Source organism: Sander vitreus, chromosome 14 (genome assembly GCF_031162955.1).
Source record: "Sander vitreus isolate 19-12246 chromosome 14, sanVit1, whole genome shotgun sequence".
NCBI classification, from domain to species: Eukaryota; Metazoa; Chordata; class Actinopteri; order Perciformes; family Percidae; genus Sander; species Sander vitreus.
Window position 1 is genome coordinate 3,993,807 of NC_135868.1, and position 20,403 is coordinate 4,014,209.

A 20,403-nucleotide genomic window follows, 5' to 3' on the forward strand; every position below is an offset into this window, starting at 1 on the left:
TGATGGATTGGTACACATGAACTGTGTGAAAGTTGCATTTTTTATTTCCTAATTTTGGCTAGTAGCTTTTGGGAATAATGACAGTCATGCTGTCCTTTGCTGCGTTTTCCCATTCATAACTGGTTATATTTATAGCATGCAGATAGTTAGCCTGCTTGCATGTTCAATGGAGAGAAAGGGCTTCTTTAAGGAGTTGCCTTTTTGCATCGTTGTTCAAGTCTTAGACGAGGACACAGACTCATTTTTCTACCTAAATTGTAGGAGAGAGACATGAAAAACAATGTGGCCACAGTCTGAGTAACAGGAATGACGTTTTTTCTAGCTTTTAGTATTTAAAAATATCAAGCTCAAGCAATGCCACTGCTTTCTGTAAGCTGCTGTTGAACTGACCGCTTTTGTGTCTGCAGAGCGTTGTTGTTGGGACTCGGCTGCAACCCAAACCTCAGTGACGTGTCTCTGGATCTCAGCTGCTGTGAGGTAGAACTGTTTTCAACCTTAAAGGGTAACTACTGTTTTTTTTCAACCTGGAAAACCCTATTTTCCGATGTTTATGTGTCTAAGTGACTGATGGGAACAACAGTCTCTGACATCGGTAGTTTTAAGCGAGATCGCAGTCGGCAGCGGCGAAACAAGCTCACAATGTAAGTTAATAGGGCAATTGTCCAGCTAGTAATACATTTACCTTCACAAAAGTGCTTGTTTTGCCACTGACAGGCTCAGATTAATATTCCAAGTGTCTGACAACATTATGGAAAGGATCCCTTCAGAGATAGACCTTTAAAACCTCTTTGAGACCTTTCTGTTTTAACAGAAACAGCTCTGAAGTCGCTAGCGCTAAACACACCAGACTCCATTTAAAAAAGCAATACCTTTAGCGTTCATAGAGCCAAAATATTTTCACATGTAAATTGGTTAACTATGTGTTTATTTCAACCAAAACTAAAGTTGTGATGGTTGGAAAAGTGTAAAGATGACCCAAAACTGATTTTCATCATTTTGTTCCGTTTCTGTCGACTTTGAATGAAGTGTATTTTACGATGCTAAAATTACTGTTCATTTAAATGGAGTCTGGTGAGTTTTTTATGTTTAAAAAAAGGGTCTTTCTCTTCAACAGAAAGGTCGACCTTAGAAATCCTTTCCATAATGTTGTCAGACACTTAGAATATTAATCTGAGCCTATCAGTGGCAGAACGAGCACTTTTGTGAAGGTAAATACAAGCTGGACAATTGCCCTATTAACTTAGATTGTAGCTTGTTTCACCGACTGCCAACTGCAGCGATCTCGCTTAATACTGGACCGATGTCAGAGATTGTTGTTCCCATCAGTCACTTAGACACAAAAACATAGGAAAATAGGGGTCCAGGTTGAAAAAAAAAGGGTAGGAACCCTTTAACGCCCAGTTTAGACCAAAGATTCGAGACAAATTGGAACTTGCAACTACTTGCAATGCGCTGGTCTGCAACGTTCTGAAGCCGGCCAGTTTTACACCAACGCGAGGACACGAGATGGCGTATCATCTTCATAGAAACAACTCTCTGTACTTCCAGTTTAACTTCTAGCTTTTCGGGCTTTTTTTCTAGCTGGATATACTTTGTAGCGTCTTAAAATAGAATAGAATGCCTTTATTGTCGTTGCACGTTTACATACAGCGACATTTTCCTGTCTCTCGTGAAAGAAAATCTGTTCTAATTCACACACTCACACATTACAATTAGGACTGGGCAATATATCGATATCGTGATGTTAAAAAGTTAAAAGAGGTCAAAATATGATAAGATAAAGTGCTTTAAGATAACGTTCTTATGTGAAAATATGAATAAGGATAGTGAGAGTGAGATAGTACCTGTTACACTTGGTGACGTTTTTCTTTTCGTTCTGAAACCAGCCGCTGGCGACTGGACATCTGAGTCGCAGGCGACGCCGTCAGCCGGCTTGAATCAATCTGAGACGGGCCGGTTTAGACCGCCGTAGTCTCGCATTGCCAGACCTTCGCCCACAGCGTTGCCGAGGAGGGTCTGGCTAGTCCACACAGCATTCCGGGATGGGAGAAAAACGTGCTCTGGTTTCATTGGCATTTCTTTAAACCAATCACAATCGTGTTGGGCGGTGCCGAGCACCGGACGGAGCCACGGTGCCTCTGCTAAATAGCCTCGGGAAGGAACTTGTTTTGGTGGAACATGTGCACGTTCAATGAAAACTCCGATTGGACAGATAGTCTAGCTAGCTGTCTGGATTTACCCTGCAGAGATCTGAGGAGCAGTTAACCATAGTCCACCTCCACCAGAGGAAGGTAACGGACATCTGGCCGAAAAGAGGTGCATCCGGCCGATTTTTCGGCGGCACTGGAGCAATCCCGGAAGTGGAACGTCGTGGATATAGACTAAGACCGCTGCAACTTTTCCCTGCAATGTTCTAAAACGGTTTCGTCTCTTTGCGAATTTTTGGTCTGAACTGGGCTTTACACTTAATTTAACCCATTGTTTTAACACACTGTTATACTGTTTAAATTCAGCATGTGCCCAAACGTGCAAAACACTGACAGATTTTCAAGCAGCATATTGAGATCTGACCCCTTTTTTTTGCTCTCAGCTGCGTTCAGGAGGCTCTCAGATCCTGGAGGGTTGTGTGGCTGAGATTCCCAACATCTCCAGTCTGGACATCTCTGACAACGGTGAGGACTAGTATTAGATTTGGGAACATTTACGATGGCGCTCTGTTGACTTTGATTGCAGCCCGTTCACGTTTCTCTGCTGCTTTTTTCCCCCCCCTCAGGTCTGGACATGGATCTGACCACCCTGCTGGTCTGGCTGGCCAAGAACCGCTCCATCAGACACCTTGCACTGGGCAAAAACTTCAACAACATCAAGTCCAAGTGGGTGACAAACAAAACTAGGGCTGCACAATATATCGTTTATATACCGTCAGCGCGTGGTTCAAAAGGGTTGTACTTAGTGTCTTCATTAATCAGAGGTGTGTTTTGGGGCGTAACATGCAATCAACCAATCAGAGATCATCTCCCATTCCCTTTAAAAGCCAGGCGCGTTTGGACCTTGGAGCATTGCTATTATGATGGAGGATTTGCTGAGCAGGACGGAGAGATTTTCAGGAGAAGAAACTGATCTTCTCGTGCGTGAAGTGAAAGCGCGCGAGCAGATCACATCATAATAGTATTTCACATTATAATATTTTTATTTTTTAATCTTTTGCATGTTTGTGTGCTGCTGCACGTCCCTGTGTGTGTAACAAGCACACAAAATAACAATGAAATGCTGCGTTATTGACTTTAGACCAAGTTTCTGTTGGTCAATGGCGCGATCACTTCCCGCTGCCCCAAGATAGCAATACGCCCAGAATGCACCTGAACACACCTCCCTGTCAGACCAGCACGCCCATGGGCGCACAGATGGGCGCAGGTGCATTTGGTATTTAAATGACGCGGGCGCTGGACGGGAAATTGACAACTGCGTCGGTCTTAAACTAGCAAAGACACTTGGGTCGGGCTATGTGCTGCGCCGGGTGCAGAGATAGGGCCCTAAGAGATTGTTTGTGTTAGTTGAAAGAAAATATCAGCAGAAAACTGCACTTTATAATGTCACTCTTTTTTTATTGGTGGCACGGTACAGTTTGTTTAATAAAAGAATGTTGGAAATGATTTCATTTGTTTAAAATTCAATTTGTTGTATTTTAGCAGAATACTGAAAGCAGCAGAAATGCAGAACTGAGTGCACTTTATTTTTATTTATCGCAAGTAATATCGTTGACGCGGTGTTCAACAACGTTACTGCATATTTTTCTGATACCGTGCAGCCCTAAAACAAACGAACAAAAGTATTCCAGATTCAATGAATGACTGATGATGTCTGAATTACTCAACACATTGGTTTGTCACTTAATCACAGTTTAAGTGTCTGTCGACTATTTTTTTTCTCCAGAAATGTGTCTCAGGTCCTGGACAACCTGGTTCACATGATCCAAGAGGAGGAATCAGTGAGTCAAACTTAAAACATCCCATCATGTCAACAAAAGAAATGTCTTTAAGGTTCTTTGTCGTAATTGGATCAACTTTTTCCTTTCCTACCCGTCTCTTTTTGTGTGTGTCTTCCCCCCGTCTTTTACCTCTCTTACTCATGATTTGGGGCATTTATTTTACGCTCAAGCGTTCATTTGACACTTAGTTTAAAAGGATCCAATCGGCACGTCATCATATTAGTATAGTCAGTTAAAACACACTTTAGGCAGGCAACAGAAGGCCCGTTTTTACTCCCCAGGGCAAACCCTAATGTCGTGAAGTGCTCATATTATGCTTTTTGGCTTTTCCCATTTACTTTATTGTGTTGTATATCTTTTTTGTGCACGTTATAGGTTTACAAAGTGAAAAAGCCCAAAGTCCACCCCAAAAGGACTTACCATGTCCAACAGAAAACACTGTTCACAAACTGCTCCAAACAGCTCTATTGTAGTCCAGCCTTTACTTCAGAGAGAAATGTGGTCACTTTGGAACACACGTTATAATGCTCGCCTAGCTGCTAGCATGGCACGTCCTCATACTCTGCTTCTGACTGGCTAGTAGTCCTTACCTAGCTACTGTCAGGGCACGCCCTCATACTCTGCTTCTGACTGGCTAGTAGTCCTTACCTAGGTACTGTCAGGGCACGCCCTCATACTCTGCTTCTGACTGGCTAGTAGTCCTTACCTAGGTACTATCAGGGCACGCCCTCATACTCTGCTTCTGACTGGCTAGTAGTCCTTACCTAGCTACTGTCAGGGCACGCCCTCATACTCTGCTTCTGACTGGCTAGTAGTCCTTACCTAGCTACTGTCAGGGCACGCCCTCATACTCTGCTTCTGACTGGCTAGTAGTCCTTACCTAGGTACTGTCAGGGCACGCCCTCATACTCTGCTTCTGACTGGCTAGTAGTCCTTACCTAGGTACTGAGCATGTGCGACTCCCAACAAAGATGGAACAGAAGTGAGATGTCTCACTCGGTAGCTAAAACAGAGAGCTCAACACACAGGGTGAAAAGAGGAGCTGCAGCAATGTGCAGTACAACAAAAAAATATGGTGTTTTTTTGAAAAATGAAACCATGTAAACCTATTCTGGTACAACCTCTAAATACAATTATGAACCTTGAAAATGAGCATAATATGAGCACTTTAACACACACAGTAGTACATAGAGTGATTAAAACATGGAATTCGTTACCACTATTATTGACTGAATTAATTCACGGAAGGCTTGTATCATGTGGACGTGCCCACAGTGGTGTTGTCATTACTTAGAATTCCTCACGGGGGGAGACAGAAACTACGCACTATAGCTTTAAAAAGGAAATAAATAAAAAAAACACATCTTGGAGCATCATATTTGCAGAATGCCATGCATTTAGGAATCTTATGTTTCTCTTTTTATTTAGACTCATGTTTAATGTCTATTTTAAATGTGGACCCCATTAGCTGTGCCCTAAACTCAACTGAACAACCCGCCTGTAAAAATGGTTTCCTCCCTTGCAGCCGCTGACCTCGCTGTCCCTGGCTGACGCCAAGCTGAAGACGGACCTCTCCATCGTCCTCAACGCTCTGGGCAGCAACACCTCTCTGACCAAACTGGACATCAGTGGGAATGCCATGGGAGACATGGGGGCCAAGATGCTGGCCAAAGCCCTGCAGATCAACACCAAACTCAGGTGAGCAAAGAAACAGGATTGTCTTGCACGGAAACTTAAGAAACCTTCATTTTGGGAGCTGTTCAGGCTGTGGGACTTTCAGAGGTAACCGTTAGAAAACAGTTAAAATGTCTGCAAAGTGATCTCTGTCTGGATCTGAGACAAGTATTTACTTATGTACGTATTCTGTTCGCTTGCAATGTCAGCATATACTGCATGTAATTTACTTATTGTTTCCTCTTATTTCACTACTGCTATTATTGCTCTCAACAGCGATATCTTGTCTAGTCTTTGTGCTCTATGCTCTGTTGTCTTCATCTCGTAACCTGTTCTCCTTTCTGCTACGTTTTGTTGCTAATCTTTTTGCTTCTGTGCTGTGTCTTGTTGTGTGTTAAGTTTTGCTCTGCTTGGGCTGTCTGTCTTTCTTTCTTGTTTATTTATATTTTAAAAAGAGCCTTTTTTAACATCTAGGCCAGGGGACTACAGATGAAAAATAGCTTTTTGGCTAATTCTGGCATTTTTAACCCTTACACATCATGGGTTTTATTAATTTGCACTGTCCCCTTCTATGAAGAAAGTGAATTGAATCTGAATAGAAGAGAGGAAACATTGGCCCAGCTCCGTCTAGATAAAGCTATTAGGGATGATGGGTAGAAAGAGGACTACAATATCCTTCTCAAGTTAATGTCGCGTGATCGGATTTTCAAAATTAGAATAAATAGGAAGTGGTACAGAAAAATACTTTGCACATCTACAACATGACACAGGTGCGTCGGAGGGGGACAAACAAAAAAGTTGCAAAGAAACTCCCAGCAAAAATAAATAAAGTTTAATAGTAGGCAACGTTTCGGTACTAGACCACGTTGAAAAATGTGAGCTTCTGAGTGAGTTTCTGACAGATCATGCTATGAGTAACACACAAAAGGAAATAGGGGGGTAACAAGGAACAAAATGTGGTTTTTTATTTTTTTTTATCTCTTTGGTTTGTGCCTGTGTGCAGGACAATAGTGTGGGACAGAAACAACATCAGCCCTCAGGGTCTGCAAGACGTCGCTGCTGCTTTGGAGAAGTAAGTATGAAGCAGTCCGTTAAGGTAACATGTCAAAGGTGGGCTTGTTGCATGCTGACTCTGTACTAGTATAAATTCTTATTTACTATTTTCTCAGAAACTACACCATTCGTTTCATGCCCATCCCCATCATGGATGCTGCTCAGGCACTGAAGGCGAGCCCAGAGAAGACAGAGGACGCCTTACTAAAGGTTGTCATCCTGTTTTTGTTTTTCAAGAGTACGCAGTGTTTCCTCCTATGTTGATTTTGTAGTGGCGGCCCGCCACGGCAACATTTCTGCCGCCACGGTATCAGAAATAGGGCAGACGCACAATGTCGTCGCGGTTGCCTTTTAAATGATCCTGCTGACATAATGCTCCCCCCCGTTGGCTGCCGCTCACATTGCAATTTAACAACAAGTAGAACTATTCAGAGGTTGTTGGGCCCGTCCAGTTTAACTCCACGTACTGTTGTGTTGATGGAGATTATTGTCAAAACGTTCGCTTTCTTCCGAGTCGACTATTAAACAGCTCCACCAAAAACGCCACTGTCCGTTCTAATTGGACAACGTTCAACTTGTCTGTTCTGTCAGCTCATCGTCCTGATATCAAACATCTGGAAAGATGATCATCAATAATCATTCGTAAAACATTTGGCGGCGGGGCGCGGGGCTGGTTGGGGGGTGGGTTGTTATTCGGACAGACCTGCCCCCACTGCTAAAAAAATTCCTAAAGGAAACACTGGTACTCCATAGCCTCCACTGTATTGCATTAACAGTAGGGTTGTCAATTGAATATAATATTTAGTTGCAATGAATCGCTTGATTGTCCATAATTAACTCACATATTTTTTATTTGTTCTATATGTACTTTAAAAGGGATATTTTTCAATTTTTTAATGCTGAAGTTGTATTTGAGACTGGACGTACTCCGGTGGTAACTCCGTTCACATCGACAGTACACTTTATTCCCGCTCATGTTACTGTATTGTGTGAACAGTAGACTTAATTTAATGTTGTATGTGGCGTTTTCTTAAGCGGGGTGCAAATGTTCCACAGAAACAAGTTCCTTCCAGAGACTATTTTGCAGAGCCACCGTCACTGCGTCCGGTGCTTTGCTCCGCCCCTAGACCATTGTGATTGGTTTAAAGAAGTGTGTTTCGTGACACAGATGGAGCAGTACCTGCTGAGGAACCATGAGACGCGTAAATACCTCCAGGAGCAGGCGTACAGGCTGCAGCAGGGAATAGTCACCACCACCACGCAGCAGGCAGGCGCACACACACACACAAACACACACACACACACACACACACACACACACACACACACACACACACAGGGAATAGTCACCACCACCATGCAGCAGCCAAGCGCACACACACACACACACACACACACACACACACACACATACAAACACAGGGAATAGTCACTACCACGCAGCAGGCAAGCGCACACAAACACACACACACACACACACACAAACAACACACAGGGAATAGTCACCACCACCACACAGCAGGCAGACACACGCACGCACACACACACACACACACACAGGGAATAGTCACCTCCACCATGCAGCAGGCAGGCACACACACACACACACACAGGGAATAGTCACCTCCACCACGCAGCAGGCAGGCGCACACACACACACACACACACACACACACACACACACACAGGGAATAGTCCCCACCACGCAGCAGGCAAGCGCACACAAACACACACACACACATATACACACACACACACACACACACACAAACACACACAGGGAATAGTCACCACCACCACACAGCAGGCAGACACACACACGCACGCACGCACACACACACACACACAGGGAATAGTCACCACCACGCAGCAGGCAAGCGCACACACACGCACGCACGCACACACACACACACACAGGGAATAGTCACCACCACGCAGCAGGCAAGCGCACACATATACACACACACACACTCTCTCACTAACTCTCACTCACTCACTTACACACACTAGATTAGCAGCACTTTTTGATTGTAATCTTCTTGTTTGTTGGCTGACCTCTAACCTCTCTGTGACGCAGATGATGGACAGGATGTGTGTAAAGGTGCAGGACCACCTGAACTCCCTGAGGTTCACAGAGACCAACTCCATCCAGGAAGACATGAAGGTGGCAGGGAACTTAATGAAAGATGCTCGGAACTCCAAGAGAGTAAGAAGACACGACTCGCAGAAATAAGACTGTGTTTAAAGTGGAACTGTTATGCTTTTCCGTATTTTCTGTCATATCTATAATGTCATAATGGTTGGCCAATTGGTTGGTCATTTCTTCACATTACTGCAGGAACATGTCCCGTTGTGTAGTATTTGGCCTTTATTGGTGATTTTTCACGGTAGTGAAGTCCTGCTATATACTCCGTTGCAGTCAGCCTCAGGCTCCAGAGTGAAACAACACAGCGGAGAATCAGAGACTCGCGGACATTCCAGGAAACACGCTGGCCAATCAGAGCAGACTGGGCATTTTCAGGAGGGGTGGGCTTAAAGAGACAGGCGGTCCAACAGTGTCTCATACAGAGGGTGAATACAGGTGCAGCAGACATGGGCAGTATGAGAAAAATAAAGTTTTTTTTTTTTTTTTAACATTAAAGCATGTAAACATGTTCTAGTAGAATCACAAAATTGTAAAGTACGAACCTGAAAATGCTATATAATAGGTCCATTAACGCTTCAATCCACAGACATCCATATCTGGCAAACTGAACACGTCTGAGACACACAAAAACACACCCCGCTGCCTGGCATACAGTACACCAAGCTCCTGTCACGGAACATGCATTTCATGGCTCGGCTACACAACGTTTTCTTCCTCGAGTCTGGGTTCAGACTGACAACTTCTCACCAGTGATGTAGCCTGACGTGGTCATACTCAGTCTTTCTCCCTTTTTCCCCCCCCATTATCTCTGTACCTCGCTCATCTCTCCAGCTGCTCCCCAACCTGTACCACCTGAAGAGTGGGGGGTCCAGTGGAGCGTACATCGAAGCCATTCAGGACAAACTGGAGTCGATGGCTGGAGAGGTGTCCCAGGTGATGGACGGACAGCTGCAGGTACTGAACTGAACTCACTGAGCTGCTCTTTTTACCTTGACGCTAACGGTCACATGCAGTCTTCTGTGCAACCCTTGTTTGAAGTAGTCTTGAGCAACGGAAGTCAATTTGCAGGATAAAGCCTGACTTCTGGTGCGGATGTCAGGCATTATCCCTCATCTTCCGCTCTCTGTGTGTTGCCGTTCACAAAATCCTTTCGTTACAGGAAACAACATGCTGAAAATGGCAAGTTTTGAAGAAAAAAAGGCCTGCTTGGTTCTCTTTTCAGACTATTTAGCAGATCCACCATCGCTGCGTCCGGAGCTTAGCGCCTTCCCAAGACGATTGTGATTGGTTTAAAGAAATGCAAACAACCCGGAGCGTTTTTTTTAGCCTATCCCAGAATGCATCTGTGGTGTAGCCAGACCTTACTCCACAGCGCTGTGGAGATACTGTCTGGCAATGGCCAGACTATGTACATGTGACATTCTAAACCACGTTCATTCAAACTGGAATGCAACGTGAAGTTTAAACTGTCCTAAATCATCTTCCCCAGACAATGCTGGTGTCCATGGTGGAGGCTGCTGAGAGTCTGTGTCCTCATGTGATGAAGAGGAGCAGCCTTCGCCAGGAGCTGCTGAAGGCCGGAGCCGGGAGGATGACTGTTCCCCGCAGCTTCGTCACCACCACGCTGCTGGAGCAGGCCGGGGTCGACATCGTCAACAAGATCAGGTCTGATCTGGTGTGTGTGTGTGTGTGTGTGAGAGAGAGAGAGAGAGAGAGAGAGAGTGTGAGTGAGTGAGTGAGTGTGGGTGCATAAAAATGCAGGTTTGTCAATAGGTAAAGAACCAGCTGGTGGGCACACAATTTTTGTTATGAAAATGATTGCTGTCCTCCTTTAGTAAAAGCTGCCGATGTGCCCCTGAGCGAGGCACTTAACTTATGTATGCTCCAGTGTTTAGTGATGGCAGTTTGTTGCTGAGATGGCATATCTGCTCTCTGTCGACCTTCTTGGATAAATGAGGGTTTAAAAAAAGTGTGTGATGGGTCAGAAAACAATAATTATGTGTCTTACTGAAACCAGAGGAAGATTTCTTTAACTGCACGAAATGTCCATTTAGATGTCCATCCCGGACCGTGAATGTCCGTGAAAAGCAGTTTGCTGTGACGAAATTGAATTCCGTCTGTCTTTGTGTGTGTGTGCGTGGGCAACTATATTCGTGGGGTCCAACAACCAGGAGTCCAGTATACTTGTGGGGTCTGGACAGCTTTGTGCGGCCAAAATGCTGGACCCCACAAGTTTAAAGGTCTGTTTGAGGGTTAAGACTTGGTTTTAGGATTAGGGTTAGAATTAGGTTATGGTTAGGGTTAGGGTAAGGGTTAAGGTTAGGCATTTAGTTGGGATGGTTAAGGTTAGGATAAGGTGCTAGGGAATGCATTATGTCAGTGACGGGTCCCCACAAAGATAGTGCCACAAAGCTGTGTATGTGTGTTTATAGATAGATGGATAGCTTTTTATTGATCCCAAAAAAAATGGGAAATAACGGTGTTGCAGCAGCAAAATATCAGACACACAGCACAGATACAGAGTAAACATTAAATATTAAATAATAGGAAACAATTTACAGGGATAGCTTAGCTTAACCTTCATCAGGTCTTTGGTTATTGAGTTGTAAAGTCCTGCCCCTATCTTACGCTCACCAGACAAGAAGGCATTTCCAGGAGAACATGTCCAGTGTTTAGCAGAGTTACTGCAGCTGATGTGGGATTTCAAGGTGACAATTATAGTTTTTCTTCCAGACATCTGTCATGTGCTTCCATAACAAACAAAGTTTTCTGTGACGTCCCTGTGTGCTGATTACTGTGACATTACAGGAGTCAAAGATGATATTCTCCTAGACAGCGTCTTTTTTTTTTTTCTTTCTTCCATGGTCCAACTGACTCAAAACCTGCTTTTGGGTTCACACAGAACTGATCTGGGATCAGTTAGTGTCACTAATCTTTTAATCGCCGATCTAAACCTTCTTTGTTGATGTTATTTCTTGTTTTGTAAAGTTTTTGGCCTGCTTGTTTGAATCCTGCTTTTATTGTGAAGCAGTTTGTAACTTTTGTTTACTAAATAATCAAGCAAGCACTATACTTGCATACAATGTATAAGTACGCAAGAGCCCTGCAGGACTTGCAAATGTATCATCTGTTAAACCTTGCCCTGCCCCCATTCACAGTCTGTTTAAAGCGTAACTCTCGCCAAAAAGCAACCTAGGGTCTTTTTGTGAGTGTACCCGAGTCAAGCTTTTGTTTAAAAGCATATTTAGGACAGAAGGCCCACTTTTAAAGGCGTACTATGTAACTTTTCCCTCTTCGGCTCCCTCTACAGGTTGGTAGGGGGACCGAAGAGGGAAAAGTTACATAGCATGCCTTTAAGATTGACCGTATTTTCGTTTTCGGTCAAATGGCCAACAGCTCACTTAAGCAGTTTGTTTTTCCGCTCGCCGCCATCTTGCTAGTCAGAAAGTGTCGATTTCCGAATGCGAATGAACGAGGAGCAAATGTCATTCTTATGCGAGGCTCCTTTTTCAACTACAAGGTCAATATTGTTTTTCACTAGCATTTATATGGAACTAAGCTTTAGGAGCTTTCCATCTTTACTCTCCTCCCTCTTACGTCGCAGTTCGACGATTTTTGACTGGCGAGATGGCGGCGAGCGGAAAAACCAACCGCCAAAGGGAGTTGTTCAAAACTTCTTTTTTTAATAAACTGTGTACACGAACAATGTTCTCAATGCCGAGTTCATGTGGAGAGCCCCTGGTGATACTCGGAGCAAAGTTTCATGTCGTGTCGAGCCTTCTTAGTGTTTTAAAAATAGCTATTTTGACGCGATCATAGTAGTGTCCCTAGCACTCCCATTCAAAAGGCCATTTGACCAAAAAACGAAAATACGGTCAATCTTAAAAGTGATTCGGGTACATTCACAAAAAGACCCTAGGTTGCATTTTGGCGAGAGTTACACTTTAAGTACTCGTTGCATATCGTTCTTGTGAGACGGGGCTCTGACCCACAGGTAGACAATTAAGTTTGGTTTAGGTCGGGTCCTTCAATTTTCTAGGCAGTGGATCTGCCTAAAGGACCCCGTTTTCCCAGGCATTGGTGTCTAAGTTACCAATGTGAACAAGAATTTTTGAAATCGGTCCGGGATTGAGCGACAACGCCGTTACCAGCGGTCGCAACGCAGGCTGCAATTTAATCATATAGAGCACATGCACGTCGTCAATTTCCGTCCACTAACTTTGAATGTGTTTTTGAATGTGTGTTTCACGGTGATACAATTACTGTTAATTTAAATGGAGTCTGTTGAGTTTGGCGATAGCGATTTCAGGGGATGTTTCATGTTAAACAAAAAGGATCTTACACTTTATAGGGTCTATCTCTGTAGGGATCCTTTCCATAATGTTGTCAGACACTTATAATAATCTGAGCCTGTCAGCGGCAAAAACAGCACTTTAAGTGGACAGAAATAGAAGGTGCTCAGTTGCCCATTAACATTACATTGCAGCACGTTTCTTCACTTTCGACTGCAGTGGTCTTGCTATACTAGACTAATTTAGACAGAATAAAATGGAAAATAGGGTTCCAGGTTGACCAAAAAGTTACCCTTTAACACTGAAAACTCAACAACTAAATGAGCACCTATAAACGAGACTCACACAGCCGACAAGCAGACCATTATTTTGACAGTTTTGCAACATCATGTTGGTCAAATGGAGATTTTGAAAACTAAATGTGATTTTTCTGTTTTGTGTGTTATGTGTGTGTGTGTTCCCTGTGTGAAACAGTGAACTGAAGCTGAGCATGGCGTCATTTCTGTCCGATCGCATCGTGGATGAGATCCTGGAGTCTCTGTCCGGATCACAGCATACTCTGGTTGGTGTCCTCTCTGCTTGTCTCGGTCTGTCTTACTTTCTGTTTTTCACTCCATTCATCCCTCCCTGCTTCCTCCTCCTGTCTCCAGGGCGACCATCTGATCAGGAAGAGCCAGCCTCTGCTGCATCACGAGCCCCACATGGAGACAGAGGTTCTGGATGAGATGGTTCTGCAGCCAGAGAAACACAACCTGGAACAAAAACATGGGCTGGAGGATATGGACACCTGCATGGTAAGAAAACACAAAACAAAAAAAATAACTTTCTTTACACCAGTCGCTGCATATCAGCCTGCATAAAAGTTTTTTTTTTTTAAAAAGTCTGCTGTGAAACCGAAACATCTTCATGTACTTGTTCAACAACTGAGATAACCGGTTTTGGTTTTTAGATGACTCCTAAATCCAAGAGGAAGAGCATAATGGTACGGATGCTGCGCCCAGTCTCTGTGGCATTTGGTGAGTCTCAACATGTTATAAAGTTACTTCATGCAGCTGACTATAGTGTATGCAGATGATTTGGTAATCATTTGCTCATAGTGCTGGGTTACAACAACTTTTGAAGGTTTGCTCTCAGTCTTGTGTGGATTTCGTTATCAAATGTAATGCAAATATGATTGTTAGCAGTAAAGAAGACAGGAAATTAGTATTTCCCGATTTCTTTCTGATCTGGTACTGCCCTTAAAGTGTGTGATGAGATTAAATATCTTGACCGTCATATTGTTAATGATTGATCAGATGATAAGGACATCAACAGACTAATGTGCTTGCACCTAAATTTGGCATGCGTTGTGCTAATGTTGAGGTAGCTTTATTCAAAGCATTCTGTACACCACTATACTATACTGCCCACTTGTGGCGGTCTTACAGGAAAAAAAGAGCATGCAGAGACTGAATGTAGCGTATAATGATGGCATGAGACTGCTTCTAAAACAACCAAGATGGTGTAGTGCTAGTCACGTTTGTCAGTGTTGGTGTGCCTACATGTTCGGCCTTAATAAGAAACCTTATTTATCGATACATGTGGAGAATGTCGGTCTCAGAAAACAGAGCTATACAAGCTTTAGCCCACATTGATTTTAGCTCTGTCAGGTATCTAGATTGTGGAGACATTGGCGCTCTTGTTTGCATATTACAGGTGAAGGTTGTTGACCTTTTATTCATTTATATGGATTTTACCATTTATTTATTGCTAGGTTTGTAAATATTGTCATTTTTAATGTACTATGGACCTTCCATTTGTGTCAATAATAGACAATCCATTTACCCATACCTGTCTCCAAGCATACTGTTCTAACTCCACCTGCTGCGTAAGTTGCAACTCTTTTTGCTGCTCAAAAGTTAACGTCCCTACGCCAGGAACCAGACTAACCACTGGACTAACTACTGGCTGTCTGCACAAAACCCCCAATATCAAACAAACCCTCCTTTAAACAAGTTTTAACACTCTCCTGTAGCTTCTTATCCACAACCCCATAGTGCTCTGCAATCTTCAACAACTGCTCTTTTGTGCATTTCTCCAACACAGACTCTGAAGGATCTTGAACAAAGTTATCTATGAGAGAAGTTATTCTCACCAGCTAAACAAATCCTGACTGGGACAAATAGGGAAAGAACTACTCTGGTAGTAACACCAAAACAGGATCCTCACCCCTACCTAACTAACTACAACCATTTAAGCTAGCTAACTAACTAACCCCTAGTCTTCGTGCAGTTAATGGTGGGGGGGTTTACTAATGCACTCTAAACCAGTGGTGTGAAAAAAAGCAACCAGAAAACTGGCGACCCTCTCACAGCCATGGAGGTGCTCCCGAGCTAATAGCTCTACCCACCTTCGCCGCCACCTAAAGCAACACCACGAGTACTATAGGAGTACTCGCTGCCAAGCCTAACAGGGGAAGAGGTACTCCTGCACAAAAACACTCAAAATACTCCAGATTAGTCCCACCTTGAAGCCCCAATCAGATATACAACTCCAAGATATCAATACATAGCTCCTACAAACTACCACTAAACAAAGCTGACTGGCACTAACAACCTGGATTGCCCATCAAAATAACTGACACAAAGTGACTCTAGGCCAACTTACAATTTAGGCTAAATTAGAATTAGACTAATTTACTCCTAACACTTTAAGACAAGCCCCCACTTGTCACATACCGGCTCAATGCATGTGACAAAAGAGGGGAGACCAAACAGGTTAAAATGCCAATAAAGTGTTTATTGTAAAGTAAACAAACTACTATTAACAAAAGAATCAAAACAGGTGTGGAATCAATGTTATCAGTAGTGTGTGCAGTGTGTGTGTGAGTGAAAGATGTGTGGGCAAATGACAACTGCAACAAAAGAGATAAACCAAACCCAGACCAGGAGATGTGGAGCCTAGGAGAAGGAGAATGCAGAGAGAGAACAATGAGACATGACTTGTACAAATAGTCTTGGTTGAGGCCTTCCCAGGTGTCCACTAATTAACTAACGACCCCTCCCATACTGCCAGCTCATGCCAGGAAAGCCAGAGAAGCCACCAGCAGGCAGAAAAGGGAGGGGTCGTAACACTGCCCTTCATCATTTCCTGCTGAAAAATCTGACATTATGGTGTCTACTATACAGTATATACGTTACCTTACTCTCTGATGTTTACACTCATTCTACAGCTAAATGGCTGTGGACGTTTTTTATGTAAACCAAGTGTCTGATAAGATAATATTGCACCAAGAAATAACCTTTTTATATGTGGTGATTGTTATTTATAAAGTCAGAAATGCACAGTTGGTTGGTTGTACAGTAGTTCAACACAACCAGTGGTCCAGTTGGTAACAGCGGGGGAGAAACATGGATTCCAGTTCCCTGTGCAAAGGCCAATGATACAGTATAGCCATGATATTTGATATTGTGGTAATTGATTCTTAATCTTCCCACATGCCTTTGCCTTCTGTTTCACTATCAGAGATGGAGTTTGACCTGGACAAGGCTCTGGAGGAGGTTCCCATCCATGTTGAGGACCCTCCTCCTCCTCCTCCACAGCCATTGGACAGAATGTCAGCCTACTATGCAGACCTCCCCGCTCCTCCTACTCCGCTGGATACAAAGTCAGTCATTTTGGACGAGCTGCCGCCTGTGGAGCACAAGATGCTGGAGCATCACACCAAACTCCGCCCAAAACCCATGAAGAGGACAAAACCCAGCCGACCACCTGTAGGTTTTCCTCAGGGATTAATCTCCAAATCATCAATGATACCAATCATTCTCTTGTGTTGTCTTTTGTTTGTTTGTTGTCTTCTGTTTAACACCAGCATATATTTATCATTTATTTATTCACATTCACTATATAATCTCTATATAATGTAACTGTGCTAACATAAGTGGTCATGGCAAAGCTGATAGAACGTGAATTATTGTTTCAGTTATTGTGAAAAATGTATCAGTGTTTATCAATCATGAGGTTGTATTGCAGTGCTTTTCGTGTATCAACCTATTAACGCTTGATTTTATTACAAATGTTGAAAAATATTTGTATCAATACTGGTGATCATGACCTTGGTAATGATGGGTAATCAAAAGACAAATCAGGGTTAGGGTCTTCTTCTGTGGAATATATTGTGACCCTTGTCCACAAGACATTTCAAAAACATTCAGTGATAAAGATAGTGCTGCTTATTCTGCTGTCAAAGTCGTTAAAACCTGATAAAATTATTGACTAAATACCTCAAATGTAATTAAATCACATCTCTCTGTCTCTGCCTCTGTTCAGCTCAAGGCCACCGGCAGCTCGGCGCTACATGAGGCAGAGCAGAACAGCATCATGGGAAAGCTGGACGAGGGCCTGGATGACTTCTTCTCCAAGAAAGTCATTAAACTCAGCTTCAAGTGAGTCAAACTTTAAACTGAAACAGTTTTCTGCAAGATGTTGACTTGCACAAAACAAAAAAGTTTTCATTGAACCATCCTTTGACAATGATTTGTGTTAAAGACAACTCTGTACAGTTGTGTGTCATCAGCATAAAAAGAAACCAGATGCTTTCTGACCATGTAAAAACCCTTGGGATTTGGTTGCTGTTTATGGCTGAAAAAAATTATTGTTATTATTGTTTTTCTAATACTGTTATTATTTTTCTCTAGACTTCCCACTGTGAGAGGTCCGACCTCCAGCCCGCCTGAAGCTACAGATAAGAAACGTGAATCCAGGAAGAGCGGTTTTTTTAACCTCATCAAATCCCGGACGTCCCGCTCCGAGAAGAGCCATGGAGCCCCCTCCATCACGCCACCCCACCATGGCTCCTCCAACACTGCTTCACCCTCTCAGTCTTTTACACCCGTAACTGAGGAAACGTCTCCAACGCTTCCGACTCCGCCCGCGAAAAACTCTGGCACTGTGTCAGAGCCCCATCAGGAGCTCCACAGGGCTCAATCCTCGGACCACACAGATTCTAAGATGGAGGCCCCTCCGACCGCGGAACCTCCTAAGAAGGAGGAGAAGAAAGAGGAGAAGAAGAATATGGAGAATAACGAGAACCTGGGGAAGAAGGAGAACCTGGAGAAGAAGGAGAACCCCCACATTCCCCGCCATATTGGGGTCCCTATGATGGGCATGGACCTGCTGGCTGAGATGAAGGCCAGACAGGGGAGAATGGCTGGAAAGAAGGTGGGTGGAGCTCAAACCGGGTCAACATTTATAATAGTATTTAATACCATCATCAACCCAATATGTTGGTATCAGTATGCTTGAACGTACAGCAGGATGAAAGAACATTTTCAACAATAGAAAAAAAGTGCCGTTGTTGTCTGGCTAGCTATAGTTGCTGTTTATCCAGACAGTCTAAGTTTCCACGGCAACAACCAGAAACTAGGTGTTGACAAGAGCCCATCTCAGCATTTATATTTCAGATAATGAAACAGCTTTAATGTGACAATGTGTCATGATACCTTTATAGTAAAGCTGAACACTTCTTGCTGCAGTTAATACATGGAAATTGAGGATTGATGTATATGAAATCATATCAGTTAAAATTTACATGAAGTCTTACGATCAGTGACATTGTCTTTATTAAAATAAAAGCTCTCTGTCTCTCTGTTTTCAGACTGAGACGACATCCTTGCTGGACAAGGTGGGCGATGACAAAGGTGAGTTTCGTGTTACCCGTGGACCTATGTCGGATTTTCTAACCAAAGTTAGAAGGTTACATGTTGCAGTTTCATTACATATACAATGCAAAGACTATGTAAAAATGTTAAAAACATAAAAAAGTAACATTTCCTCAGTAATTAGTTAACAGTTCATAACCCACAGCAATTAACACCTCAGTATTGCGATTAATAAGTCCGTAGTAGCTCTTCCAAAGTGCAGCCATGATCGAGTCTGTCATCATGACTCTTCATGACTCCTAAACTGTCTTTGTCATTTTCCTGTAGCCAAGTCAGACGTCCATCCCGTTGTCCCAGCAGATGCTGATGAGTCCAGACCAGAGCTGATTCCCAGGTCAAAACCACCCGGAGTCAACCCCAAACCCCCACCCCAGCCCACCAAACCCCCACTGGGGCGCCGCACCTCTGGGCCCCTCAGTCCTGCCAGTCCAACCAGTCCCAGGCCAAGCAGCACCTACATCTTCGGTAGGCCATGATTGGCAGGGCTCCCGCAGGGTCTTAAAAGTATTAAAAAAGTCTTGAATTTAATATTCTAAAAAAGTAAAGTCTAAAAGTATTACATTTCAAATTTTCAGAAGTCTAGGATTAAATAAATGCCATAAAGTCATGAATAAATATTTTGTGCAATGTTTAAATTTACTTTATTTTGTATTTTTGGTTTCATAACATAAGAGCTCTAAATGCGACATATTTTATGCATTTTATGTTATAAGAGTAGAAGCACACTTTACAAAAATGTTTTATTCAATTCAGGTAATGTTGTTGGTAAATACTTTTTTTCCCTGGCTTTAAATTCACACTTTCTTTCCATTATATGGCCCTAAAGTTGGCATTCAGTTTTATCCTAGGTGGTAATAAAAAGGTCTTAAAAACCTGGAGAACCCTGGGGGGGGACCCTGGATTGGGATCAACAGGGATTCAAAAAAATAACAAGTCAAGTCAATTTATTTATAGAGCACATCTAAAACCAACCTAGGCTGAACAAAGTGCTGTACGGTGTTACAGGGTGTCAAAGACAAACGCCACTGGATCAGATAGACATTAAAAGCTGTTTCAAAATATCCTAATTACCACAAGCAGTAGTAATTCCTTTTAATTCCATTTATGTGTGTATTTTTACTGAGAATCAATTCATGATCAATGTTTTATTGATCTCTGTTTCTCAGACGACTCTGCTGCAGCTCCAGCAGGAAGTGCTTCTGCCAAAGGACCACTTCCTGCCCCTCGCCTGAAGAGGGCGTCGTCAGAGCAGGAGAGAGAGAGCGCCAGCAGCAACCCTGCAGGACCCCTGTCTCCACTCGACGGTTGGTATCTCCTTAGAAGCAAGACATTAGAGACATTCGAGAAAAGTTGTCAACTCGTGTCTTTTCCGACGAGGGCCCGGCTCGGAACCAGTCCCAGACTGATTTAGTCAGCCTTAATGTGGAGCCCAATAGTTTCTGTGATAACAGAATCATGGACTGAATTGCGAAATTTAAAAAAGCTATAAGATAGATTCCATAGGGCACTACATTAAGTCACTGCTAAATGCTAACTGGAGATTTGAGAATA

At 43.2% G+C, this 20,403-nt stretch overlaps 1 protein-coding gene across 1 annotated transcript in view; it reads left to right on the forward strand.

Annotated features, from left to right (window-relative positions):
- carmil1 (capping protein regulator and myosin 1 linker 1) overlaps positions 1 to 20,403 on the forward strand; it is a 58,794-nt gene that overhangs the window by 33,282 nt on the left and 5,109 nt on the right. The window contains exons 17-36 of the mRNA XM_078267100.1: positions 408 to 477; positions 2,591 to 2,672; positions 2,774 to 2,873; positions 3,934 to 3,988; positions 5,514 to 5,686; positions 6,666 to 6,734; positions 6,832 to 6,925; positions 7,884 to 7,982; positions 8,793 to 8,921; positions 9,693 to 9,815; positions 10,351 to 10,526; positions 13,628 to 13,715; positions 13,804 to 13,947; positions 14,103 to 14,169; positions 16,658 to 16,905; positions 17,462 to 17,577; positions 17,830 to 18,352; positions 18,789 to 18,831; positions 19,120 to 19,317; positions 20,019 to 20,156. Of these exons, the coding sequence (XP_078123226.1) occupies positions 408 to 477; positions 2,591 to 2,672; positions 2,774 to 2,873; positions 3,934 to 3,988; positions 5,514 to 5,686; positions 6,666 to 6,734; positions 6,832 to 6,925; positions 7,884 to 7,982; positions 8,793 to 8,921; positions 9,693 to 9,815; positions 10,351 to 10,526; positions 13,628 to 13,715; positions 13,804 to 13,947; positions 14,103 to 14,169; positions 16,658 to 16,905; positions 17,462 to 17,577; positions 17,830 to 18,352; positions 18,789 to 18,831; positions 19,120 to 19,317; positions 20,019 to 20,156 (2,735 nt within the window). The remainder of the gene's footprint in view (positions 1 to 407; positions 478 to 2,590; positions 2,673 to 2,773; positions 2,874 to 3,933; positions 3,989 to 5,513; positions 5,687 to 6,665; positions 6,735 to 6,831; positions 6,926 to 7,883; positions 7,983 to 8,792; positions 8,922 to 9,692; positions 9,816 to 10,350; positions 10,527 to 13,627; positions 13,716 to 13,803; positions 13,948 to 14,102; positions 14,170 to 16,657; positions 16,906 to 17,461; positions 17,578 to 17,829; positions 18,353 to 18,788; positions 18,832 to 19,119; positions 19,318 to 20,018; positions 20,157 to 20,403) is intronic.